General features: G+C 51.1%; 1 protein-coding gene across 1 annotated transcript in view; it reads right to left on the bottom strand.

Moving 5' to 3' along the window:
- Window positions 1-27,355, bottom strand: part of CHD5 (chromodomain helicase DNA binding protein 5) — a 101,989-nt gene that overhangs the window by 38,057 nt on the left and 36,577 nt on the right. The window contains exons 3-14 of the mRNA XM_038746888.1: window positions 24,400-24,579; window positions 21,884-22,002; window positions 20,869-21,107; window positions 18,762-18,889; window positions 14,513-14,636; window positions 13,850-14,016; window positions 13,093-13,308; window positions 7,544-7,750; window positions 6,870-7,081; window positions 1,731-1,862; window positions 1,402-1,510; window positions 42-233 (exon numbers count right to left, since the gene is read on the bottom strand). Coding sequence (XP_038602816.1) covers window positions 42-233; window positions 1,402-1,510; window positions 1,731-1,862; window positions 6,870-7,081; window positions 7,544-7,750; window positions 13,093-13,308; window positions 13,850-14,016; window positions 14,513-14,636; window positions 18,762-18,889; window positions 20,869-21,107; window positions 21,884-22,002; window positions 24,400-24,579 — 2,025 coding nt within the window. The remainder of the gene's footprint in view (window positions 1-41; window positions 234-1,401; window positions 1,511-1,730; window positions 1,863-6,869; window positions 7,082-7,543; window positions 7,751-13,092; window positions 13,309-13,849; window positions 14,017-14,512; window positions 14,637-18,761; window positions 18,890-20,868; window positions 21,108-21,883; window positions 22,003-24,399; window positions 24,580-27,355) is intronic.

Genomic DNA, 27,355 nt, shown 5'->3' on the forward strand with positions numbered 1-27,355 from the left:
TGGGGTGGGAGAAAAGGGTTAGGGGGAGGGCAGGTCCTCACCTCCTTATACAGGGAGTACAGGCACACGATGGTCTGCACCGTCTTCCCCAGGCCCATCTCGTCAGCCAGGATGGTGTCCGTGCCCTGGGCCCAGGAAAACCTCAACCAGTTGAGCCCCTCCAGCTGGTATGGGTGGAGTGTGCCGCCCGTGCAATCGATGTACCACGGCTGCTTGTCAAACTTCACGGTGGGCTGTGACCAGGAGGCCCAGGGTGTGAGGCAGCACCTGGCCCCCTTCTCTCTGCTGCCCCCACCCCCTGTAGCCCCCAGCCCCCTCACTCCTCTGCAGCCCCCGTCTCCTCCCATCTGTAGTCCCCAGTCCCCTTTACCCTCTGCAGCCCCCAGCACCCCTTCCCCTCTGTGACCCCTCTGTACCTGTTCCCCCCACTCTGTGGCTAGCCCTCTTCCTTCTGTCACCCCCAAGCCCCTTCCTCTGCAGCTTCTGGTCCCCCCGCCCCTCTGCAGCCTCCTTCAGTCCCCCTACACCTCTGCATCCCCAGCACCCACCTTGGAGCCCTAGGTCCCCCCGTCTTTCTGTGATCCCCAGCCCCGGCCCCCAACTGCATCTGCTCATCAATGACTCTACTGGTCGGTCAGATTCTGTAGCCCCTCCCCTCTTCTACTGCAGGAGTGGGAAGGACACCGGTAGTGGGACCCATCTCTAATCCAGGCCTCCAGCAAAGCCTGGTGCACTAGGCACCCTCTTTTATGCTCCCGGGCTCCCACCCCTAATGTCCCCCACTTGCCCCACTGTTCAGAGGCTCGCTTCAGACCCTGTCTCCAAACAGCCCTGGGGCAGGAAGGTCAGCATAGTCAGCTCACCCCTCCCCACCCTAAGCGGCCCTTCATTCCTTTTTTCGCTGGTCTGTCCCCTCCAGAGATAGATATGGCACTAGATGCCTTTATGGCTGGGTTATTTCCAGTGTCCAGCCTCCCTCCACCTTGACTTCTGAGACCACGGCTCAGAAGTGGCACCTGGGCCATGGCAGGCAGTTCTGGAGTGAGTGGGGAAAGTCAGAGGTCATCCCAGGGGACCCACTCTAGGTTTGAGGAAACTCAGCAGACTTCTGTAAAATGCCCCAGACCATCATCACTTTAACACTGTGTGCCCAGGCTAACACTTGTGACATCCCATGGGCCTCTGTGTCCAGTATTTTCAGGTGTAGTCAGTGGTCACCCTAACCCCTCCTACTCCCTCCTCAACCAGGTCTGGGCTAAAATTCCTTAGCACCTCAAAAGGAGGCAGCATGGCCTTCAAATCACCACATTGCCTGCTCTGCAGAGAACCCCCTGCCAAGCGGGACTCTCTTCCTGTTGCCCATCCCCCCTCCCTCCTATCATTACCCCCAAACCCGCTCACATCCACAATTGGTGTCTCTGGAGGCTTTTCCAGCTTCTCGTCCTTCAGTTTCCTGCCTTTCTTGTTGAGTCTCTTGGGCGGCCTGGTGTCTTCCCCCAACATCAGTTCCCTGGAGAGATCAACAGAGAGACCGGGGGAGCAATTGAGAAAACCTCACGCTGGGGAGTGGGGAGAGAAGCCAAAGCTAAGAGGTTAGAGACCCCCAAAACTAGCAGAAGGCGGATGGCGGGTCCAAGGGTCCCAGGGGATCTGAACTGCGCCCATGCCTGGAACTTCCCCACAGCTTGCCCCACAGAACTCCTTCCTTCCAAATCTCCAAAGTTCCTCACCTGTGATTCCAGTAACCCTGTTTCAGGTTCTCGTAGTACGGGATGTCGATGTCATCCATCTCCCAGGTACACTGGTCGTAGGAAAGGTCTTTCCACTTGATCAGATAGTGGACATCCCCCTTCTTATCGAAGCTGTGGCACAAGTGACAAGGGGGTGCCTTTAGCCAGGCCCGTGCCCAACCCCTGAAAGGCTAGTTTCAGGATGAATACCCACCCAAGGACATAAGCCAGGTCAGACTGGGTCAGGACCAGGGCCATCTTGGCCCTGTCTCTGACAGTAGCACCCAAAGAGGCTTGGAGAAATGGGATGAGAGTTGATTCCTTGACATCCCTTCTCATGGTTGGGGTGAAACTTTTAACATCCCTAACTTTTCCCTCTACTAAATCCTCCTGGGTCCCATTCGTCAGTGAATTTATCCCAACTCCTCTGAAGCTTACAAATATAAACTGGAATCTCCTTGTGGGCAGAGATCATGACTATTAACTCTATTGTATGGTATTCTCCCAAGCACTTAGAACAGTACTCCATACACTGAGTGCTCAATAAATACGATGCTTGATTGCTTGACTGATTGTCAGTCTGCACAACTTCATGCAGTACGCAACTCTTCATCCTCTGGGTGAAGAAGTTTTCCCTTTCATTTCTTCTGAGACTAAGTGCCTTCCCATTTCACTAGGAAGCAGCGTGGCCTAATGCAAAGAGCACAGGCCTGGGAATCAGAGGCCCTGAATTCTAATCCTGGATCTGCCACTTGTCAGCTGTCAGACCTTAGGCAAGTCAATTGAGTTCTCTGTGCCTCAGTTCCCACATGTGTAAAATGGGGATTCAATCCCTGTTCTCCCTCCTACTTAGACTGTGAGCCCCATGTGGGACCTGATGATCTTTTATCTACCCCAGTACTTAGTACAGTGTTTGGCTCATAGTAAGCACTTAACAAATACCACAATCATTATTATTACCAGGTTCCGATAATTGAGGAGGAAGCACACTTCATGAGCTTCTAGGACCTGAGTTCTAGTCCTTGTCCTGGAACTGTGGTATCTGGGGGACGATTCACGTTTGCCCTGTCCACGCCCTTCCCGATTTTGCAAACTTCACCCATGTCCCCCACCAGCCTGCATTTTTTCAGACTGAAGAGTCCTTACCACTTCTGTTCATCCTCCTATGGAAGTGGTTTCATCCCCTTGAGCGGCCCAGCTCTCTGTACTCCATTCTTTTTAAGGGCCCCTGGGCTCTTAAATCTCAACACACACACACACACTCTCTCTCTCTCTCTCTCTCTTTATCTCTCTCTCTCTCTCTCCAAATTTTCTCTAAAACTGAGATCTAAAGTACACTCAGACCTCGGCTCTCCAGATATGCCAGTCCCCACTCCCCACTACCCCCCCACCAAAAAAAAATACTATTCAGATAATAGAGGAGGGGGCACATTTCTTGAACTTCTAGGACCTGGGTTCTAATCCCAGCCCTGCCACTTGCCTGCTGTGTGACCTAGGGAAAGTCACTTCTCTTGGCCCGTTTCCTCATTTGTAAAATGGGAATTCAATACTTGTTCTCCCTCCAATTTAGACTGTGAGCCAGCCCTGTGCAGACACTGACTGTGTTTGACCTGATGATCTTGAATCTACCCTAGTGCTTACTACAGTGCTTAATAAGTGCCACAATTATGATTAGTATTAGTATTATTATGTGTGCTCTGCCTAGATAATTTGCAGGCCTAATAATAATTGTGGTATTCATTAAGCCCTTAATGTGTGACAAGCACTGTATTAAGTGCTGGGGTAGATACATGACAGTTATGTCCCACTTGGGGTGCACAGTCTAAGTAAGAGGGAGACCAGATATTGAATCCCCATTTTGCGGATGAGGGAACTGAAGCACAGAGAAGTGAAGTGACTTGCCCAAGGTCACTCAGAAGGTAAGTGTGGAGCTGGGATTAGACTCCAGGTCCTCTGACTCCAGTCAATCACTTAATCAATTGTATTTATTGAGCGCTTACTGTGTGCAAGCACTGTACTAAGAACTTAGGAGAACACTCCACTCCACAGAAACCGCCCCCTCAAAGGTCACCAATGATCTCCTTCTTGCCAAATCCAATGGCCTCTACTCCATCCTAATCTTCCTCGACCCCTCAGCTGCCTTCGACACTGCAGACCACCCCCTACTCTTAGAAATGTTACACAACCTTGGCTTTGCTGACTCTGTCCTCTTCTTGTTCTCCTCTTATCTCTCTGACAATTCATTCTCAGTCTCCTTCACGGGCTCCTCCTCTGCCTCCCCGCCACAACCTTGGGGGTCCTTCAAGGTTCAGTTTTGGGTCTCCTTCTATTCTCCATCAACACCCACTCCCTTGGAGAGCTCATTCACTCCCATGGCTTCAACTACCATATCTATGCAGATGACACCCAAATCTACATCTCCAGCCCTGATCTCTCTCCCCTTTCTCCAGTCTCACATCTCGTCCTGCCTTCAAGACATCTCTACTTGGATGTCCTCCCATAACCTTAAGCCTAAATGTACAAAACACAATTCCTTATCTTCCCACCTACACCCTGTCTTCCCCCTGACTTTCCCATCACTGAAGACAGCACCACCATCCTTCCTGTCTCACAAGCCTGTAAACTTGGTGTTATTCTTGACTCCGCTCTGTCATTCAACCCATATATTCAACCCATCACTAAATCCTCTCGGTCCCACCTTCACAACATAGCTAAAATCCGCCCTTTCCTCTCCATCCAAATTGATACCACTCATCCTATCCTGGATTACTGCATCAGCCTCTTTGCTGACCTCCCAGCCTCCTGTCTCTCCCCACTCCAGTCCATACTTCACTCTGCTGCTGGGATCATTTTTCTACAGAAACGTTCAGGACATGCCTCCCTCCTCCTCAAAACACTCCAGTGGTTGCCCATCCACCTCTGCAACAAACAAAAACTCCTCACCACTGGCTTTAAAGCATTAAATCACTTTGACCTCTACCTCGCTACTCTCCTATTACAGCCTAGCCCATACACTTCAACCCTCTAATCTCACCTTCTCATTGTTACTTGATCTTGCCTATCTTGCTGCTGAATACTTGCTCATGCCCTGCCTCTAGCCTGGAACACTCTCCCTTCTCAAATCCTACATACAATTACTCTCCCCCACTTCAAAGCCTTATTGAAGGCACCTCTCCTCCAAGAGGTCTTCCCTGACTAAGCTCCATCTTTCCTCTTCTCCCTCTCCCTTCTGCCTCGCCCTGACTTGCTCCCTCTGTTCTTCCCACCTCCCAGCCCCACAGCACATATATGAATATCTGTAATTTATTTATTTATATTAATGTCTGCCTCCCCCCACTCTAGACTGCAAGCTCATTGCGGGCAGGGAATCCATCTGTTTATTGTTGTATTTTACTCTCCCAAGTGCTTAGTACAGTGCTCTGTACACAGTAAGCTCTCAACAAATATGACTGAATGAATGGAAATCCAAAACTGACCGTGGAAAATAAGGGGTTATGGTCTCCATCATCACCTGAACCCCAACAAACCAGAGGTTCCCATCCACATGGGGAAACTCTCCCGAAACTGAGCTTGTGAGGGCCTGTTCATTTCCAGCTCTCATGAAGGAGCTCTGGAAAGCAGCATGGCCTAGTGGAAAGAGCTTGGGCATGGGAATCAGACCCTGGGTTTGAATCCCAGCTCTGCCATTTACCTGCTGAGCTCACTGTGGGCAGGGAATGTGACTGTTTCTTGTTGTACTGTACTCTCCCTAGCACTTAGTACAGTGCTCTGCACACAATAAGCACTCAATAAAAATGACTGACAGACCTTGGGCAAGTCGCTAAACATCTCTGTTCCTCAGTTTGCCCAACTGTAAAATGGGGATTCAATACCTGTTTTCTCTCCTACTTAGACTGTGAGCCCCATGTGGGATAGGACTTGTTTCCAAACTGATTAACTTGTATCTACCCTAGCACTTAGAACAGTGCTTGACAAATAGTACATGCTTAACAAGTACCACAATAAATGAAGAGAGTTCTGCAGCCTCATCTTTCTCCCTTGCTCTGCTTACCCTCTGATGGCAGCACAGGCCCCCATCAGACCCCCAGTCACTCTCACCCTGCAAAGACGCAGATCTGGCTGCAGCCTGGCCTAGTGGGAGCAGTCTTGGCCTAGTGTAAAGAGAGCACAGGCCTGGGAGTCAGAAGACCTGAGTTTTAATCCCAGTTCTGCTATGTGTCTGCTGCGTAACCTTGGTTAAGTCACTTCAGTTCTCTGGGCCTCAGTTCCCTCATCTGTAAGGGAATTAAGACTGTGAGCCCCACGTGGGACAGGGACTGCGTCCAACTGTAAACCTTGTATCTACCTCAGTGCTTAGAACAGCACTTGGCACATAATAATAATAATAATTATGGCATTTGTTAAGCACTTACCAAGTGCCAGGCACTGTACTAAGCACTGGGGTGGATACAAGCAGATTGGGTTGGATGTAATTCCTGTCCCACATGGGGCTCACAGTCTTAATCTCCTAGTAAGCACTTAACAAATACTATCATCACTCGGTTTCCATGCTAAAGACTCCCTGATGGAGAGCTGCCTGCCTTTTGATTTTGCCAGGGGACATTGGCTGGGGAACTCTGCAGGGCAGGAAAACTCCTCCAGGGCCCCAACAGGCCACCCAGGTCATTCCTAACCCCCTGCCTGGGACCAACAGGGGCACCGGGAGTATATTTAAGAGCCTCCTGGTCTGGACACCACACCCAGATTATCTGCTACTCCATATGCCTCAGATGGGTGAATTCCCAGAGGTGAAATGAGTCCGTCAAGATGTGAGACTCAGTTTCCCCAGATCCAAATCCTATCCACCGGCTAGGTCTTGAAAATCTTGGAATGACTTCCCTGTTTGAACAGCACACCTGTGGAGGGGTTGGAAGGGAAGACCCTTTTCCACACTGTCCTCCCTCTCCCCTGAATTTGGAAAAAGAGGAACCTGGAGGCAACTGCAGCAGAAAGGATTTAGGCTGGAGTACAGAAGACTTTCCAGCAGAGAGGACAGAGAGACACCCAAACGGGGCACCTTCTAGGGTCTCTCCTTACTCGATGGTTTGATGCTTTGGAGGCAGGGGAATGACTGCAATGACCCCCTCCACCCCGTCTGACCTGTGGTTCAGAACCCGGTGGATCATCATCCACTCCGGCTTGATCCCATAGCGGTAGAAGTTCTCCTCCATCTTGGCATACTGTGGGTCCTTGTTCTTCCTCTTCTCGCTCTTGCCATCTTCATCCCCAGAACCGTAGTCGAACGCCGGAGGTTCGTCCATGTCGTTCTTTCTTTGGTAGTTGCGGTACATGACGGTGTGGTACAGCTCCAGCTGGCCCCACCCCCACCACACAGACAACCAGGTGAGGGGCAACCACCTCCCCTCCCCTTGGGTTTGCCCCTGCCCACCCAAGCCTCCCTCTCCACCCCACACCCTCACCCCCATCCTCCCTGTCCTGCTTCCCTACTCCCTTCTCTTCCATTTCCCTTCTCCCACCTCCCTGCCCTGAACTCTTCTCCTTCCCACCACCCCATGCCCTCTTTCTTTCTCCATCCTCCCCACTCTGCCGCCACCACCTCCCTCCTCCCCACCCCATTTCCCTCCTCTCCTCCCCACCCCTTCCATCCTCCCCATTCCATTTCCTTCCTCCCTCCCTCCCACCTCCCTGTCCTGCACCCCAGTCCTTCCCTCCACCCCACACCCCCTTACCCAGTTTTCTCCTCTTCCTCCCCATGCTGCTCCCACCTTCCTCCTCCCCACCAAGCCCACGTGGCAGGCCGCCCAGCCTCCCACCTGCAGTTCTTTGACCCAAGAGCAGTGCCAGTAAGAGAGTCCAGCCCATTTCACAAAGAACTCCCGCTCCGGGATGCCCTCCAGGGACTTGGGCTGGGGCCGGCTGGGGTCTGTGTCTGACGCAGAGAGGTCGACGGTCAAGGGGGCAGGAGGCTCTGTCCACACCCAATGCAGAATCCGCTGGACCTTCCCCTTCAAGGGGGGGCACTGGGGACAGAGGGGAAGGGAAAAGACGTTTAGAGCCTCAGCCCCAGGTCCCCCGCCAAACCCTTAATCTGGCAGTCCCACCTTCAGACAACCATGCAGGATCATTGCAAAACCGTTTTCCAGTCCTTTCCTACAGACATCTAGGGAAGAGGCTCTTGTGAGACCAGATGAACACAAGCCTGGCCATCACCAGGCCTGTCCAGTTGGCCATCCGACAGCCCCATGCCCTGCCAACGTTCCCAGCAGAGGTGGAAAGGTAGAGAGGTGGCAGGGCCTAGCAGATGGAGTATGGAACTGGGAGTCAGGGTGCCCGAGTTCTAATCCCAGCTCTGCCATTGTCCCGGGGTGTGACCTTGAGCAAGTCACTTACCTTTATTTTCCACATCTGCAAAATTGGAATAAGACTCTTATCCTGCCTTTTACATCAAGAGTCCAGTGGGGGACAGGGACTGTGTCCAACCTGATTATTTTGCATCAGCTCTTATCATGATGCTTGAGACCTAGCAAGTGCTTAATGTCAGCATTATCGTTATCAGATAAATAAGCATAATTATATTTTTGACATCACACTAGTCCCCAGGGAATATATGAATAGGCTACAAAATGACCTGTTTCCCACCAGAGGGGTGGTAGCAGTTGTAGTAGTAATGGTATTTATTGAGTGCCCACTGGATGTGATGCACTGTACAAAGCACTTGAGAAAGTATATAAAAAAGAAGTGACCAAGTGGGCAAGTCATTTCATTTCTTTATGTCTCAGTTTCCTCACTTGCAAAATGGAGATTAAATACTTGTTCACCCTCCTCCTTAGACTGTGAGCCCTATGTGGGGCAGGAACTGATTATCCTGTATCTGCCTCAGCTCTTACTATAGTGACTGGCACAGAGTAAATGCTTAGCATTTACGAGAAGCATGTAAGAGAAGCAGCGGGCTTTGGAGTTAGAGGTCATGGTCTCAAATCCCAGCTCCGCCAATTGTCAGCTGTGTGACTTTGGGCAAATCACTTAACTTCTCTGGGCCTGTTACCTCATCTGTAAAATGGGGATTAAGACTGTGAGCCCCCCATGGGACAACCTGATCACCTTGTAACCTCCCCAGCACTTAGAACAGTGCTTTGCACATAGTAGGCGCTTAATAAATGCCATCATTATTATTAACATGTACCATAGTTATTATTATCATCATTATTATTATTATTTGACATATTCTTTGCCCACAAGGAGCTAACACTCCAATGGGAGAGACAAGCATTAAATTATTTGTAGAGAGAGTGATGAAAATAAACAGATTGCACACAAGAAGCCCAGAGACCCAATTCCCTCCCTCTGCTGCAAAAGCTGGGCTCCATCTTGGCCAGGGCCAGGACAGTTCTGTTCCACCAAATCCCTCCAAAGGCCCCAGTTTCACCTTCACCTCTTGGCAGTGAGAGTGAGCTGTCAGTTTGACAGTGTGAAAATGTCCATGCCACTAGGGTCAATGAGACTGAGTTGTTTGCCAATGTGAAAATGGGCCTGCTGACTGGGTCAAGAGAAGCCGAATGGAGTCATTGCAGGGAGGAGAACTCACTTCCAAGTGACCTAGCTCCATTCCGGGAGCTCGCTCTGCCACCTTCCATCAGGCCCTGATGGAGGAAGCTCCCTTCCCACCTGTGAGTGCAAGAGTCATGGCTCGGTGCCACAGGAACCCCCATTCCATGAAGCAAAACAAGCCCTTTCTTAGAGCAACATGGCCATTGAGAAAGCCCTGGAGGCTGGGAGTCAGAAGATGGGGGAGGGCATCAAGTCTAGACTCTGCTCCCAACCTTTAGCATGACTTTGGGCAAATCTCTTGCTCTCTCTGGACTTCCACTTCACAGCTGGAGAGATGGGGAAAATAAGCCCAACCCCCTCCCTACCACTCAGGGCTGGTGGCAGACAAGATTCCTGATATGAAACCTCTATGGAAATAGAACGATGAGACAAACTCAGGGAATGACAGAGGCTGAATGCTGGGATGACAGTGTTCAGGGAATGCTGGGAAAGAAGCTGTTGGAACAACAACTCCCCCATGTCTAGTAATAATCATTCTGGTACTTGTAGGCGCTTCCTAAAAGGGAAGTGTGGCATTAAGCGCTGAGGGGAGAGACAAGATAATCAGGTCAGACACAGTCCCTTACCCATGTGGGGCTCATAGTCTGAGTAGGAGGGAAAACAAGAATTGAAACTCCAGTTTGTAGATGAGGAAACTGAGGCACAGAGAAGTGACTTTCCCGAGGTCCCACAGCAGGCAAGTGGCAGAGCTGGGATTAGAACCTAGATGTCCTAACTCCAAGCCCATGCTCTTTCCAGTAGACACCACTGCTTCCCTAGGTAAGGTCTTTCATGGCCCCCAGAGTTGGGGACAGGCGGAGCAAAGGTAAGGGTGGGAGGGCCAAGAAAGAGCAACCCTCTGCCCTCACCCTTATGCACCACTGATGCCCAGGACTGATCTGTCTTACACCCCCTATCACCCCACAACCTATCACCAGACTCCCACCAGGAATCAGAGGGGTTATCCCTCCACACCAAGGCACAGCCCAGGCATCAAAAGGCCTCATGCCCATGGCCAAGTTTAATCTGCCTCTTACTCTCATCCTCACCACAAAGACCCTTCCCAAAATCCCCCAGGTGAAGAGCTGGGGTCTGGCTTGGCGGGAGGTCCACAAGGAGAGCAGGAGCCATAATGAGGGGGAAGGGGAGAGCTTGGGTACCAGCAGTCCCTGGAAGTCTTGACTTTGACACTGGAGGTCATGGCCAAGTCTCCCTCATGCAAGCTTCCTGCAGCAGGAAACTCTGCTCTGACTCTGGCCATGGGGTGGGGAGGGAGAGAGAGGGAGAGGGAGAGGGAGAGGGAGGGGGAGAGGGAGAGGGAGAGGGAGAGGGAGAGGGAGAGGGAGAGGGAGAGGGAGAGAGAGAGAGTGCCATGGTGGTGAAATTCAAGACCACTATGCCTGCTGCCCATTCTCCACCTACCTGGGACCCCTTTGACTGGGAGCCAGGATGGACAGGGGAAGCAGAGAGGATCCCATACCTTGACCACTGGCTCCAGTAACCCTGGTCTGCTCTCTCAGGCCATCCACTCCGACTATCCACAACTGAGTCCCCTTTAGGAGTCAGTGATGCCAGAACGCCGGTAGACGGAAGGCTGCCTCATCCCTGGGGCTGGACTCGACTGAGAGGATGGGATGTGATGGTGGCAGGACCCGGGCCAGGCCAGCTCGGCTCCAGCCCGTCATGAACTCCCCATTCCTTGCATCAACCTCCTTCTCCTTCTCGGAGGAGAGAAATGTAAAATGGTCTCCAAACATGTGAAGTATCAGAGAGAGCGAGGAGGTGGGGGAATGCTGTTCAACTCAAGGGATGCCCTGACCCTCTGACACTGGGCATGGGATGGTCTGCTTCAGGAGTCATGTTCATAATGTCCCAAATGGCAGCCATGCTGGTAGGATTAGGAGGTGCCAGCCCGCTATCTGAAGTGGTGGCAGCAGCTTGAGTTGCAAGTCTCTTGTTGGGGCAGGTGGGGGGACATGCCCAGGACACCCCCCTCAGCCTGGGACCCCCACCCTGGGACCACCTATGAATTAAGGGGTGACAGCCAACAAGTCTCTATTGGGCACATCAATGGCACCCACTCTCCAGCCCAGAGACAGAGGTGGGTTTGGAATGGGATGAGCCGGACTCCACAGTTCTCTAGGCCTCGCGCAGCAAGCACATCACCCACATACTACTGGGAACATCCCCATCGCAGGTGCCTGCCATCACTACCTAGACTGCCTGGGGAGAAGAGTGAGGCAGGGAAGGGATAGGAGAGAGATCTCTGCATACAGATGCATCAATGCAACTTGATACCTAATCTCTCCACCCTGTGGGGGAGCCCTGCCATCTCCACAGGTAGATTTCTCTCCCCACCAAAGAATTAAACAGATTGGGTCCAGGCATATGTGCATGTGTGTGCACACACATCCCACCCCCATCCCCTTCCAAGGGCCTCTGGCAAAAGAAGAGCAAGCTCAAGGATCACCTGAGGGGGAACCCTCCAAGGGGAGAGAAGTTGAAAGGTCTCATTCAATAATATGCACACACTCTAGGGTGTAGCCTCATCATCTGTTATTGTTATATTGTACTCTCAGCAGCACTTGGTACAGTGTTGTGCACACAGTAAGCACTCAGTAAATGTGACTGAATGAAAACACACACACATGCACACACACAAACCCAAGACCAACAGGGGCAGAGGGTCAGGGGTCGGGTAGAGGCCAGTTGTCCCAGCGACCACAAGATGGAGAGGTGAAGCCTACATATCTTGGGGCCACTAAGAATCACAGAGCCCATGAAGGCCCTCAGGTCTGGGGCAAAAGGGGCACAGTGGTGACTGGGGGACTCTGTGGGGTCAGTTCAGAAAGGAGCGGGAGCAGATTGGGGGCTGGCTCTCTCCTCCTCCTGACCCTGGCAGATGGGAGCAGCCCCATCACCTGCCACTAGCCTAAGGTAAGGCACTGCCCAGGCTCCTTGACTAAGTAAGGCAGGGTGAGTGAAACCCGTTGCTAACTGGTCGGTGTTAGAGAACGGCTGAACCTCTTCAATGTAAAAAGTTCTTTGCTGTAGACATCTGCAACAAGTCATTCTAGGTCTATCAGCTGTTTCCCCGCTACTCACACACACACACCCCACCACCGCTCCTTTCCAAGGGCCTCTGGCAAAAGAAGGGCAACCTCAAGGATCACCTGAGGGGGGACCCTCCAAGGGGAGGGATGTTGAAGGGCCTCATTCAATAATAACGCCACTTTCATAATTCATGTTCACCTTGATTATTTTGTATTTACCCCAGTTCTTAGTATAGTACTTGGCACACAGTAATCACTTAAAATATATACCACAATTATTATTATTATTCATTATGCCTTTCTTGACATTTCCCAAAGCTCATTCACATCAGTGACTTCATTTTGTCTTCCCATCATCCCGGTAAGGAAGAGGAATGGGTGAAACTCCCCATTAGACACGTGAGAGCCCTGAGGCTCCAAGAGGTTAAGTGACTTGTCCAAGGTCGCACAGCAGGCCAGTGGTGGCAGCAGCACAGCTGGGATTAGAATGCGAGACTCCTGACTCCCAGGCCCCAGTAGGCCAGGCTGCCTCCTTGCCGGTCAAGGGAGCCCCAAGGCTAGCAGCCCCCTCCCAAGTTCATCACAAAACAGAAGCCCCCACCTCCCCCACAGGAGCCACCCCGCAAGGAACCGGCAGACCCCCGAGGGGCAAGAGGGTGCAGGTGTCTCTACGGGTGCCCCCGGAAGGCTCCGGTGGAGCTCGATGAATGGGTAACACTCACTGTACAGCGAGGGCAGAGCCATTCACCGTTTGGTATTTCCGGCAGCGGTGGGTTCAGGCAGTGCAGGTGGTAGGAAGAGGGGCAGGTGTCGCAGCACAGCAGCTCCCCTCCATCCTTGCACACGCGGCAGAACTCCATGTGGTCATCCTCCTCCTCGCCCCCCTCTTCCTCCTCTTCATCCTCCTCCTTTGGCTCCCACTGGATCCCTTCCTTCTCCTGGACAGGGTGGTGGGGACCCAGTTATCCCACCAGTGGCCCAAGCCCGGGCTCTGCCCGACCCCTTGGCATGAGGCTGCAGGGACGATGGAGGCTGGAGAGCCACCCCGGGGGGTGGGGGGAGGAAAGGTGCAGCAGACAGAAGGGGTGGGAAGAACAGAGCCCTTTCCTGCCTCACCACTTTTTAGAGCTAGCCTAACAGCCTCACTCATACCAGATCCCTGCGAAAATCTGAGCTCCTGAGAGGAGCTCAAGACCCCCGAATGGAACCTGGCCTGTTTTCTTGCCCACCCCTCTCAAATATCAAATCTTTCACCCTTAACCACACCATCTCTCCCCGACCCTCACAACAAAATGGTGGCAAGATGGCACCCATGCTTGGGGCAGAGGCTCTTCAGTCCTCCTCGGCCCCGCTTGCAGCCCTTCCCGGACAGGTCTGGTGGGGGTTGGCCCAGTTCCCCCGGGCACCCGGAGAAGACAGGCCTGGTCCCCAAAGGTCAGTGGCCAGTTGGGATGGGGCAATGGAGGGGCCAGTGCTTACACAGTGTGGGCAACTCCACTTCCCTTCGGGTGCCTTCTCCAGTTCCGGATCCAAGCAGACAAGGTGGTAGGCCCGAGGACAGGTATCGCACAAGATGATCTCTCCTCCCTGCTGGCACACTTCACAGTAGTCCTGGTGGTCCGTCTCATAGCCGTCCCCTTCGTCGGCTGAGGTACAGAGAAGACGTGTTGAGGGGAGACAACAGTCTACCCCAGCAGAGGGAGAAGGAGCCCCACAGTGACAAACCAAATCTGCCTAGCCAGTTGATGATCCCCAAGTGCCTTGCACATCAATCAGTTCGTTCTTTGACCCTCACATAATCCCTGTGAGGTTAAGAGAGGCAGGCTTTATTACCCTCAAGGAAATGAACATCCAGAGAGGGCTGAAATCTCTGCTCAGCCATTGGCTGGCTGAGGGAGTTCGGGCAGGCTTTATTACCCTCAAGGAAATGAACAACCAGAGTGGGCCCGAACTCCCTCAGCCAGCCAGTGGCTGAGCAGAGATTTCAGCCCTCGCCTCCTAACTCCCAGATCCCACCCACATATTCCACCAGGCCAAACTGCCTCTAGCGGACCCTCCCTTCTGACCCCAGCCTCTTCCGGTTCCAGAATCAGAGGAGTAACCCCAAAGCTCATGGGGACACCCCTACAGAAAAGCTCCTACTCCTCTTTTTCTTCCTCCTCCTCTTCCCCCGCTTCCCCAGGCCGGCCGAGCACTCGGAGCGCACGGAAGAGCTGTTGATGCTGGCGCTGTCCAAGTCCGACTCCTCCCGCTCATCTTCCTCGCTCTGCAGGAGAATCAACCCAACAATTAATGGGATTTACTGAGCGCTTACTGTGTGCAGAGGAGCCCTGTACTAGCCATTGGGAGAGGACAAAAGAGTTGGTAGACATGATCCCTGCCCACAAGGAGCTTACAGTCTACAGGAGAAAGGATACAGGGAGGTGTAAGGAGCATTGGCATGAGGACAGAAAAGTTCCACAAGCCAGGAGGAGACAGCAGGTCCCCCCGGCGAGTCACCCCACATTTTTCTCTGCTACCAGGGGTTTTCTTGGTCTTAGACCCACCCTGTTCAGCTACTGCCTCCTGCAAAGCAGGAAGGTCTCCCTTCCACCCAGGTGTAGGGAAGATAGAATTGGGGACCCTCCAGAGAGGGATGATGCTAGTCACAAGGACAATGAGAGTCCCTGCCCTCAAGGAGTGTACAATCTACCACAAGTGTGGCCGAACAGCAGTTCCCAGGTCACATGCCTCTCTTCTGAGATTGCTGGGCAGCTCATGCATGCATGCTTTGTTTTTCTTTTTTCTTTGCATTCATTCATTCATTCAATTGTATTTACTGAGTGCTTACTGTGTGCAAAGTACTGTACGAAGCCCTTGGGAGAGTACAACTATAAACAGACACATTTCCTACCCAAAATGAGCACTCATTCTCAGTGATGGTGGTGGCAGTTGTGGTGTGCCACTGCCCTGACCCTCTCAGCAGCGCCAGTGGCCCACCCACGAAGCCCTGGTTAAGGAAGGGGGTGGCAGCCCCACCCCCAATCTCTGCTCCCTCTTGCTCTCTACTCCCCCCACAACCTCCAGAAGCACCTGCTCTCCACCACTCATTAAGCCCTCCCAGCCTCCAGGACAAGAATCCAAAGTAGGAAGACTAGACAGACAGATGGCGGGGGCAGTCCTCATTATCTTCCCTGCTCCAGCCTAAAGGAGGGGAAAAGATAACCAGTCGAAGACGACGTCCATCCAGTGAGAGATGGTGGCAGCCCCTGCCCTCAAGGAGCTTACAGTCCAAAGGGCGAGACGACAATGACTCCTTCCACTGGACGCACCTCAGACACATGGAACTTTAATTCACTCTGGTTTCCAGACATGGTGCTCATCCTGAGAGGGCAATGAGGACCAGTTGCCTTTTGGGTTTCCAACCAACTGGAGAAGGTGGGGGCAGCCAAAGCTCTCATTTTCACCCCCCACTGCTGTCAAGTCTGGACTCTCTGGCTGCCCTGAGCCTACGATGAGATCTGAGAGCTTCCAAGCAGGGCTGAGCAGACCTAAGCACCTCCAATGTTCCAAGTCTCAAGAGAGGCAGGATGGGAACTTTGTGTCCTGTGAGCTCTTTGACTGCTGCTCTTAGCTCCCCAACTCAGCTCCTTCTACCCCCCACACACGCTGAAAAGCCCTTTCCTGTCCATCCAAGCCACTACTTGGCTGGTTCAATCTCTCATCCTATCTCGACTGGATTACTGCATCAGCCTCTGATGTCCCATCCTCCTGTCTCTCCCCACTTCAGTCTATATTTCACACTGCTGTCCGGAACACCTTTGTGCAGAAACGCTCTGGGCATGTTACTCCCCTCCTCAAAAATCTCCAGTGGCTACCAGTCAACCTAAGCATCAGGCAAAAACTCCTCACTCTCGGCTTCAAGGCTCTCCATCACCTCGCCCCCTCCTACCTCACCTCCCTTCTTTCCTTCTACAGCCCAGCCTGCAACCTCTGCTCCTCTGCCGCTAACCTCCTCACTGTGCCTCATTCTCACCTGTCCCGCCCTCGAACCCCAGTCCACGTCCTCCACCTGGCCTGGAATGCCCTCCCTCTACACACCCGCCAAGCTACCTCTCGTCCTCCCTTCAAAGCCCTACTGAGAGCTCACCTCCTCCAGGAGGCCTTCCCAGACTGAGCCCCCTTTTTCCTCTCCCCATCCCCATCCCCCCCACCTTACCTCCTTCCCTTCCCCACAGCACCTGTATGTTTGTACAGATTTATTACTCTATTTTACTTGTACATATTTACTATTCCATTTATTTTGTCAATGATGTGCCTCTAGCTTTACTTCTATTTATTCTGATGACTTGACACCTGACCACATGTTTTGTTTTGTTGTCTGTCTCCCCCTTCTAGACTGTGAGCCCGTTGTTGGGCAGGGACCGTTTCTATATGTTGCCAACTTTTACTTCCCAAGCGCTTAGTTCAGTGCTCTGCACACAGTAAGTGCTCAATAAATATGATTGAATGAATGAATGAATGCCAGCACCTAAGTTTCTCTAGTACAACCTTTGCTATTCCCTGCTGATGAGCAGATGTGTGGGATCGCTCCAGAGAGGGTGGGGAAACTGACCAATTACTCAACATGATGGAGATCTACTGCGTCCTTCATCCCTCAGGTCTACAGAACCATTCTTAGCACTTATGTCTCCAGCGATTTACATCCACTACTTATTTATTCATCCTTCCATACTAATGTTATTAAGAGTTGCATCGCTATTCTTCTCTCTGCTTCCGCTGTTGGTAAATCATCTGTGGCTGTCTGTCTACCCCATTAGACTGCAAGATCATTAAGGGCAGAAAACGTGTGTTTGGCTTCAGTTGGACTTAGCACTCTGCACTCAGCAGGCACTCGACAGAGTTGACAGATTGATTGATCTGGATGCAGGAAGCGCTGGGAGGGGGTGGGCTTCTCTTTTCACACTTCTACATGGCTACAGCTGGGCTCCATGGAGAATAACCCCACCTCAGGGGAACCACAGAGAGTTGGGACCTGCTCGGAGGAGGGGGAGGCCTGAGCTCAGGGGTACTGAGGTCTTGGACAGGGGCTCCTATTAGGGGAAATGCTGGAGGTTTGGCCCTCTCAGGCAAGGGAAAATTCAGAGCTGAGAGACAGAGATGAACAGAGCAGGGACCACCCCCCTGCGTGCATGCATGCACACACGCACACACACACCCCCACCAGCCGACCCCCATCACCAGAAAAATGGTCCTTTGCCCCAGTGAGGTTCCTATGTCCTGAGGTCCTTGTTTAACTATTATTCTCCCCTCCTTCAAAGCTTTATTGAAGGGGCATCTCCTCCAGGAGGTCTTCCCTGACTAAGCCTCCCCTTTCCTCCTCTCCGATTCCCTTCTGCGTCACCCTGTCTTGCTCCCTTTGTTCTTTCCCCCTCCCAGTCCCACAATGCTTATGTACATATCTGTAATTTATTTATTTATATTAATGTCTGTCTCCCCTCCTCTAGACTGTAAGCTTTATGTGGGCAGGGAATGTTTTATTGTTGTATTGTACACTCCCAAGCTCTTAGTACAGTGCTCTGCACACAGTAAGCGCTCAATAAATGCAACTGAATGAATGAATGAACCCCTTCATGGCTGGGCCTGCTAGCACTTATGGAATGGAGAGTGGAGAGAGGTAGGCTCAGGAGAGACCCTACCAGTTCTATTTCCTATTCTGATTGAAGGGGTCGGAAGGTTATGAGTTCTAATCCCAGCTCCATCACTTGTCTGCTGTGTGACCTTGGGCAAGTCACTTCACTTTGCCTCAATTACCTCACCTGTAAAATGGGGATGAAACTGTGAGCCCCACGTGGAACGGGACTGTGTCCAACCTATCCTGTACCTACCCCAGCGCTTAGTACAGTGCCTGGCACATAGTAAGTGCTTGCATTGCATAGTGGATACAGCATGGGCATGGGACTCAGAAGGTCATGGGTTCTAATCCCAGCTCCACCACTTTGCTGTGTGACCTCGGGCAAGTCACTTCACTTCTCTGTGCCTCAGTTACCTCATCTGTAAAATGGGGATTGAGACTGTGAGCCCCACGTGGGGCATGGACTGTGTCGCACTTATCTTGTAACTACTGCAGCGCTTAGTACAGTGCCTGGCACATAGTAAGTGCTTAACAAATATCACTATTATTATTATTGTGAGGTTTTCCTGTGCCATGATTGGCTGAACCATTTCTGTCTGAGGACTCCCGAGTGTTTCTAGTCTTGCTTCCCTCCTTAGATTAGCAGCCCCTTGAGGGCAGAGACTGGCCCGGCCCAGGCCATCCTTGTGGGGTCACAGGCGGAGTGGCCATGACCCCTGCCATGACACCCCCAGTCTGAATGCCCCCAGGCTCCACTTCCAGGTCCCTCCTCCTTACCGAGGACCCCTTTTTCCTCTTGCTGGCGATCCCTCCAAAGCGGAACTTCAGCCCAGCTGCCACCTTCTTCCCTTTCCCCTTCTTCTTCCCATCCTTCGAGCTCTTGATCTTCTTCCTCACGCCAGGCCCTAAACGGACCGATCGAAATGACCTGTGGAGAGTGACACCACCCCGACCCCAGCCAAGCCCACGGCCACATCTCCGGAGCTTCCACTGACCATTGGGCTACCGGCCCCACTCCTCCAGACCCAGCCTAGGTTCGTGGACATCCTGCATTCAGTGGGCCAGCAATGAGCTGTGGGGGTCCCCCAAAGCCCTGCACCCAGAAGGCCAGGCGCCGGGGGGGGGGGGGGGGGGGGGTGCAGATCTGTGTCCTGCCGGGGCACAAGCCCCGGGAAGGGGGCAGTGACCTCAAGGGGTTCCCGAATTCACCTCCCCTTCCACAGATAGCCTGGCTGAGCTCTCCGAAGCCCTGGGTTTCCCAGCCCCAGGGCCTCCTAGAAAATCCATTTTAATCTCTCAGCTCCCGAGTGTCTACTTCATGGAATCGACTGAGAGCAGGATATTTGCAGCCTGAGCTGGTGAAAAAAGATTAAGATGAGGGGGAGGGGCCCAGAGTTGCCTCTACATACAAGTAGGGGGAGGATTTGAAAAGGGACTTTGGAAATCCAAGACTTCCAGGTTCCGACCTGTCTCAAACCTATCTCCTGGGCATGATGGGCTGAGAAACTGTTCATCTCTCATGCCGTCATCATTGTCCCAAAGATCACTGGCCTTGGACACTGAGAATACTCGTCCAGGGATCGGTCTGGGCAGCCAGAGGGCACATGGATGCATGCCTGACCCTAGACCATCCAGACCTCTTTGCTCACTCCTAAAAGGATACATCTTCCCTGTGGGTCACCCTGTCAGCATCCACTGCACGGATGCATAGCTACAATTTATTTATATTTAGGTCTGTCTCGCCCTCTTGGCTGTAATATCCTTGCTACAATACAACTGTGTTGTAGTGAATTCTGCCAAGTGCTTAGTACAGTGTTGGGCACACAGTAAGCACTCAAACACTGACTGGATGGCACTCAACCAGGGGAGTTAGGGGAGAAGCCGGTTGATGGGCTCCAGAGAAGAGCCACCATGGAGGATATAGCCCATCACTGTCTCTAACAGGGGCACCAGGACACTTGGAGAAACTGAGCAATGGCTGCCCTCCTGGATACCCACCCTCATAGTTAGAAGCCAGCCATCTAACAGTCTTAACTTTCCTCTTTCCATCCCCGACTTTTCCCTCTAAGAGCTCACTGTGGACCACTTATCCATGAATTATCCAAACCTCACTTGATCCTGCTTGATATTTTCATCCTGCACAGATTCCTGTGGGAATTGATCTATGTTTACCACCCCGTGAAGACAGCTTTGTTTCCTTTTGTTTGTTTTGAACCTATCACTCACAAGTCCCAAGTCACAGGGCCTGCAGCCCTGGTGCTGTGAGATTTGGAGAATAACAATTCCTTCTTCACCCTGTCCTTCATGGTTTTGTGAATTCAATCTTCTCCCCTCTCAGCCTGCCTCTTTCCAGAGTGAAGGGACTCCAGCCCCCTGATCATGTGCCTTGGTGGAAAGAGCCCCCAGAACTGGGACTCAGGAGACCCAGTTTCTACTCCCAATTATGCCACCTGCTTTACTGCCTGAATGACATTGGGCAAGTCACTTAACCTCTCTGACTCTGTTTCTCCATCGGTAAAATTAAGATAAGGTCCTTGTTCTCTCTTCCTCAAAAACTGTGAGCCCCAAGTGGGACAGGGGCTGTGTCTGATCTGGTTCTCTCACCTATCGAAGCTCTATGCCCATAATTTCATAACCACCGCCTCCATCCCCCTGGTCATCTTGGTTGCCCTGTACCCTGCAGGTGGCTTCTCAATTTCCTCAGAGAGCTGAAAGTCACAGCTGAAGAGAGGAGCTCAGGGGATGAGGGGAGCTCAGGCTGGGATGCAAGTGGCAGACGCTCTGGGCGGCTGAACCGCCAGATTGGGAGTAGCCCCCTATACTGGATCGTCTTCCCGGTTACTCTCTCCTCCCCAACTCCACCCCACTGAGCTACAGTACTTACCTTTGCCCTCCTTGGTTTTGGCCTTCCGGATGGGCATGGGTTGAACCGCCTGCTGGAGGGTGATGGCCAGTGGTGAGGCAATGGTGACCGTCTCCACGGCCGCCGCTACGGCCGCAGCAGCTGCAGCAGCCGAGCTCCCCTTAAATGGGTTGTTAGCACTGAACTCTCGCCACTTAGCCCCGAGCACCGTCATCATCTTGGACATGGGGATCTTCGGGTTCTTTTTGGCGATGAGTGGCCTGGGGGCGGAGACAAGGTGAAGGCAGGGGACACAGGAAGAACTCAGACATCTCACTCCACAGCCTCAAGAACACCACACCTTGGGCCTGGTGGTCCCCCCTGCCCCCACTCTCACCCCCTGCATCTCTCTCATTCCCCTGAGAGGGGTAAACAGCCCTTTATTCAGAAGTGAAAACTGAGGCAGAGAGCAGCAATGACTTGCAAAATTCCAGACAGGAGCAGGATCCAAATCTCCAGCTATTGGTTAGACCGGGAGTCAGCAACCTATTACAGTAGTCATCCATTAAATTGCAAGCTCCTTGAGGAGGGGAAAGTGAGTCTTACTTCTGGTGTACTCTCCCATGTGCTTAGTACTGTGCTTAGCATTCAGTAGGGGCTCAGTAAATATCACTGATGGAGCGATTGATCCCTCCCCCTTGGACCCAGGCACAGTGATGGGAAGCCGGTGAACAACTTCTAAAGGAGCTCTGAGGATTTGGGGAAGCACTTAGAACAGTGCTTGGCACAAAGTAAGCACTTAACCAAAACCATAATCATTATTATTCCCCAGCAAGTTTTGGGGGCAGTTCCATCCTCGAGGGGCACAGTGGTTGGCCCTTGGCACGCTTCCCAAGAGGTTGGCAGCACAGCTTTTCCATCGGCACATCAGCACAGCAACAGGAGACGAGCTGTCTGAGGGCTTAGCTTCTCCCTGAAACCCAGCCCAGGGATCTCCCTCCCTCCCAGGCCTGGGGACTGGCCCCCACCATGGGCTCACCAGCTCCTCCTCTCCCACCTGAGAAACTGACTGAAGGCTTTGTAATTGGTCAACGTGTGGTAGTCTTCCTCTGAAAATGCATAATCCACATCATCCAGTCCCCACTCTTCCATGAGCTGGGAAGATGACTTGGGCTCCTGGGGAAGAGAAGGAAGAAGAAGATGGGGGTCACGGGGTTCTAGGATGGTGACCTAGAACTGAACCTCTGCTGTGGTATTAACCGAACCCTCCCCCGCTACATTCTGCATAACATTGTTACATCACACATAGACATGAGAGTAGGCATTCAAAAAATGCCACTGATTGATTGATTATGCTGTCATTTGGAGTCTCTACCAGAGACTGTTCAGAGACGACAGGAGGAGAGGAAAACATCTGTCAATGCTGGTGCCATCATCTGGCTCAAAGCTTCCTGCAATGCACTTCTGAAGTACTTAGTCCGGTGCATGGCACCAAGCAGATGTTTGATAAATGCTTCTGTCATTATACCACTACATTTGTTATTAACAGTATTAACAATAATAAAAATAATAGTAGTTGTGGTATTTGTTAAGGGCTTACTATGTACCAGGCACTCTACTGAGCACTGGGGTGGATACAAGCAAATGGGATTGGACACAGTCCCTGTTCCACATGGGACTCACATTCTTAATCCCCATTTTACAGATGAGAAAACTGAGACCCAGAGAAGTGAAGTGACTTGCCCAAGGTCACACAGCAAACAAGTGGCAGAGCCGGGATTAGAAACCAGGTCCTTCTGATTTCCAGGCCCATGCTCTTTTTACTAGGCCATTCTGCTTATTTTATTTATTTATTTTTATGGCTTTTATTAAGCACTTATTATGTGCAAAGCACTGTTCTAAGCGCTGGGGAGGCTAGAAGGTGATCAGGTTGTCCCACGGTGGGCTCACAGTCTTCATCCCCATTTTTTCTTCATCCCCATTTTCCAGATGAGGGAACTGAGGCACAGAGAAGTTAAGTGACCTGCCCAAAGTCACACAGCTGACAATTGGCGGGGCTGGGATTTGAACCCATGACCACTGACTCCAAAGCCCGGGCTCTTTCCACTGAGCCATGCTGCTTCTCAACCTATCTTTAATTCCCCCATTTTCGGGTTCGCTCACCTTGCTCTGAGAAGTCAGATCCACATGGAGATTCTCAGTGGAAACGTCAGGGCCCAAGTTTTTCCACCTCCTTCTTCCCACTCAAGATCAATTTCCAGATATCCCATATGAATTTCTGACAGTCCTAGGATGCGGCTCGGAAGGACGATCTTATTCCTTGCTCTGCTTCCACCAGTTGCTCTGGGCTACAAGTTCCTCCCACCTAATCACAAGTTCTGAAACTCAGGCCCAAAGCTGCAATGTAGCTGATGCTACCTGTGCTTTTACCAGGTGCCTGCAAAAAAGTAACTGAAAGCAGCCAATGTGCTGGCAAAAAGATCTCAGAGTTTCCTCGCCCAGCTCATTTGGAGCAACTCACTGGCAAGAGCACAGAGCTGGGAGTCAGGACATCCAGGTTCTAATCCCAACTCTGCCACTCACTATGTGACCTTGGGCAGGCCCCTTAACCTCTCTGGCCCTCAGTTTTCCTATTTGTAAAATGCAGCTAAAACATCTGCATTCCCTACCTATTAGCTTGCGAACTCTATAATAACAATAATTTTGGTATTTGTTAAGCACTTACTATGTGCAAAGCACTATTCTAAGCGCTGGGGAGGATACAAGGTGATCGGGTTGTCCCATGTGGGGCTCACAGTCTTAATCCCCATTTTACAGATGAGGTAACTGAGGCCCAGAGAAGTTAAGTGACTTGCCCAAAGTCACACAGCTGACAAGCGGCGGAGCCGGGATTTGAACTCCATATGAGACAGGGACTGAGTCTCATTTAATTAATTTGGGTCTACCCCAACTTTAGTAGTTAGTGCTTAGAACAGTGCTTGGCACATAGTAAGTGCTTAACAAATCCATAATTACTATTATTATTACACTGCTTGGCCCATAATTAGTGCTTAATAATTAATCAATGGTATTTATTGGGTGCTTATTTTGTGCAGAGCACTTTATTAAGCACTTGGGAAAGTACAATACAAGAGAGTTGGTACCATAACTAACATAATCCCAAAGATTTCTTCTGTTTCTCTTGCATTCATCTATTGCCTACATACGCATACATCATCACCATCATCAATGGTATTTATTAAGAGCTTATTGTGTGCAGAGCACTATACTTGGGAGCTTGGAAAAGGTCAATTCAACAGAGTTCCTAGACACAATCCCTGTCCACGATGAGCTTACAGTCTAGACGCACACGCATGCGCACACGCGCACACAGACACACACACACACACACACACACACACACACAACTACACTGTTATCCTCCCATCCTCCAGCTTGCTCCTATTGATCACCAGGGTGGGAATGATTTTTCCATCTTGGAAGGAATAGATTTCCATAGTAGAAGATGGGGGAAAATGAGCATTATCTTGGATGTCAGAGCTCTGAGGCCTGAACAATTCCAACTTTCATTACCTTTAAGCCCCCGTCTTCATTATCATCCTCGTCATCTTCTTTCTTTTTCCTTTTAGATTTTTTCTCCTTCTTCTCTTTGAGCTTTTTCTTCTTCTTTTTGTTGGGATTGTAATCACTGCCCTCGCTCTCTGACTTCTCCTCCATGTCGTCTTCATTGTCGGACAGCTCATCGTGGCTCCCCTGCAGGAGGAAGCTGGGCAGTGAGTTGAGTGGGCCCCCTGGGCCTCTGTCCCCTCCCCAACCCTTGGGAAACAAGGACCAACTGGCACAGTGCCATGGCCCGACCAGGTCCCGCATGGCCATCAGCTCAACCTGAGGCCAGCAGGAAGGCCCTGGCAGCACGTTACCTCCACATCCTCAGCCTCAAGTACAGAACACCCATCCCGCCTCTGTCCCACTCATAATAATAGTACTAATTATTATTATTATTATGGTACTTGTTAATCACTTACTATGTGCCAAGTACTGTTCTAAGTACTGGAGTAGTTACAATTTAATCAAATTGGACACAGTCCCTGTACCACAGAGGGTTCACAGTCTGAATCTTCATTTTACAGATGAGGTAACAGGCCTAGAGAAGTGAAGTGACTTGCCCAAAGTCACACAGCAGACAAGCGGCAGAGTCAGGATTAGAACGTGGCAGAGTCAGGAATGGAACCCAGGTCCTTCTAAGCCACGCTGCTTCTCAATAATAGCTAATTAATAGCTATGATTAATAATAATAATAATAATTGTGGTATTTCTTAAGTGCAACTATGTGCCAGGCACAATACTAAGTGCTGGGGTAGATACAAGGTAATCAAATTGGACACAGTCTCTATCCCACATAGGGCTCACAGTCCTCATCCCCATTTTACAGATGAGGGAACTGAGTCCCAGAGAAGTGAAGTGATTTGCCCAAGGTCACACAACAGACCTTGACTAGAACCCAAGTCCTCCTGAATCCCAGGCCCATGCTCTAGCCACTAGGCCGTGCCACTTCTCTAAGCGTTCCGGTTCAGCCAGGCCCGAGAAATGGTTTTCCCTACACATTCTAACCAGCATCCAACAGACTGAAAGCTACTCGGGGGCAAAGATCATGTCTCCTAGCTCTCCTGAACTCTCCCAAACCCTTACTCCAGAGCTCAATAAATACACACAATAGGTGCTCCAAAAAAGCAATCCATCAATAGCATTTGTTGAGGGCTTACTGGGCGCTGATCACTGGATCAAGTGCTTGGGAGAGTACAGTGGAGTTAGTCTAACATGATCCCTGCCCTCAAGGAATGATCGAGTTTTGATGGCCTTCTGACTTGGAACACATATCTCCAGCTGAAACTGCACCCTGGAAAACACTGGGTGGAGAGGGCGATTTGAAACCTAAAAATAAAATCAGAAAGGAAGACATACAAGGAAACTCGTCACTAAAATCTAGCCTCCTCGTCTCCCCGCTCACTCTACTCCTCCTCTGGCACCCGCCAGGTCTGGCTTTATTTTAATAAAGTGCATAATTAATATTGAAAGCCCATCACTGGGTAATCTCTTGCAGGCCTGCCAGGAGCAACTGAAACACCATCCTGCATTTTCCCTTCTTGACACCTCCCTTTGACGCAAGACAAGGTAATTTAGGGAGCTCTTAAGCTTGACTTCCTTGATTTACCTTCCTGTCTGTACAGGCAGAAAATGGCACATTTATATGAAGATAAGGATGCTTAAAGCCACAGCATCTCTGCCAGAGAAATATAGCCCTTTCAACCAGGTGTATCCCCGTAGCTCTCCATCACTGCCCATGGACCAGGGACCAGGCTGACTCCCACTCTCTCTCAGGCCAGTCCTTTGGTGGAAAAATGACCAGTCTTCATTTTTTATTATTATTACTTTCAAATGAATGGAGAAGGGAAAAATGGGAAATAACTGAAGAAGGTGGGGAAGGGTGGGGGAAATTGAAAGAGGGATAAAGAAATAGTTGGGATGGGATAGAAGAAGGGGAAAGAGGTGGCCAGTGATGAATATAATAAAACTGTGGTATGTGTTGAGCACTTACGATGCATCGAGCACTGCGGTAAGCACTGGAGTAGAAGGGAGAACAGTAATTGAATCCCCACTTTACAGATGAAGAAACTGAGGCACAGAGAAGTTAAGTGACTTGCCCAAGGTCACACAGCAGGCAACTTCTAGACTTTGAGCCCATTGTTGGGTAGGGACCGTGTCTATATTTTGCCAACTTGTACTTCCCAAGTGCTTAGTACAGTGTTCTGCACACAGTAAGCACTCAATAAATAAGAATGAATGAATGAACCGGCAGAGTATCATCATCATCATCATCAATCGTACTTATTGAGTGCTTACTGTGTGCAGAGCACTGTACTAAGCGCTTGGGAAGTACAAGTTGGCAACATATAGAGACAGTCCCTACCCAGCAGTGGGCTCACAGTCTAAAAGGGGGAGACAGAGAGCAAAATCAAACATACTAAAAAAATAAAATAGAATAGATATGTACAAGTAAAATAAATAAATAAATAAATACAGTAATAAATATGTACAAACATATATACATATATACAGGTGCTGTGGGGAAGGGAAGGAGGTAAGATGGAGGGGATGGAGAGGGGGACGAGGGGGAGAGGAAGGAAGGGGCTCAGTCTGGGAAGGCCTCCTGGAGGAGGTGAGCTCTCAGTAGGGCCTTGAAGGGAGGAAGAGAGCTAGCTTGGCGGATGGGCAGAGGGAGGGCATTCCAGGCCCGGGGGATGACCTGGGCCGGGGGTCGATGGCGGGACAGGCGAGAACGAGGTACGGTGAGGAGATTAGCAGCAGAGGAGTGGAGGGTGCGGGGTGGGATGTAGAAGGAGAGAAGGAAGGTGAGGTAGGAGGGGGCGAGGTGATGGAGAGCCTTGAAGCCCAGGGTGAGGAGTTTCTGCCTGATGTGCAGATTGATTGGTAGCCACTGGAGATTTTTGAGGAGGGGAGTAATATGCCC

Source organism: Tachyglossus aculeatus, chromosome 5 (assembly GCF_015852505.1).
Source record: "Tachyglossus aculeatus isolate mTacAcu1 chromosome 5, mTacAcu1.pri, whole genome shotgun sequence".
Taxonomy (NCBI): domain Eukaryota; kingdom Metazoa; phylum Chordata; class Mammalia; order Monotremata; family Tachyglossidae; genus Tachyglossus; species Tachyglossus aculeatus.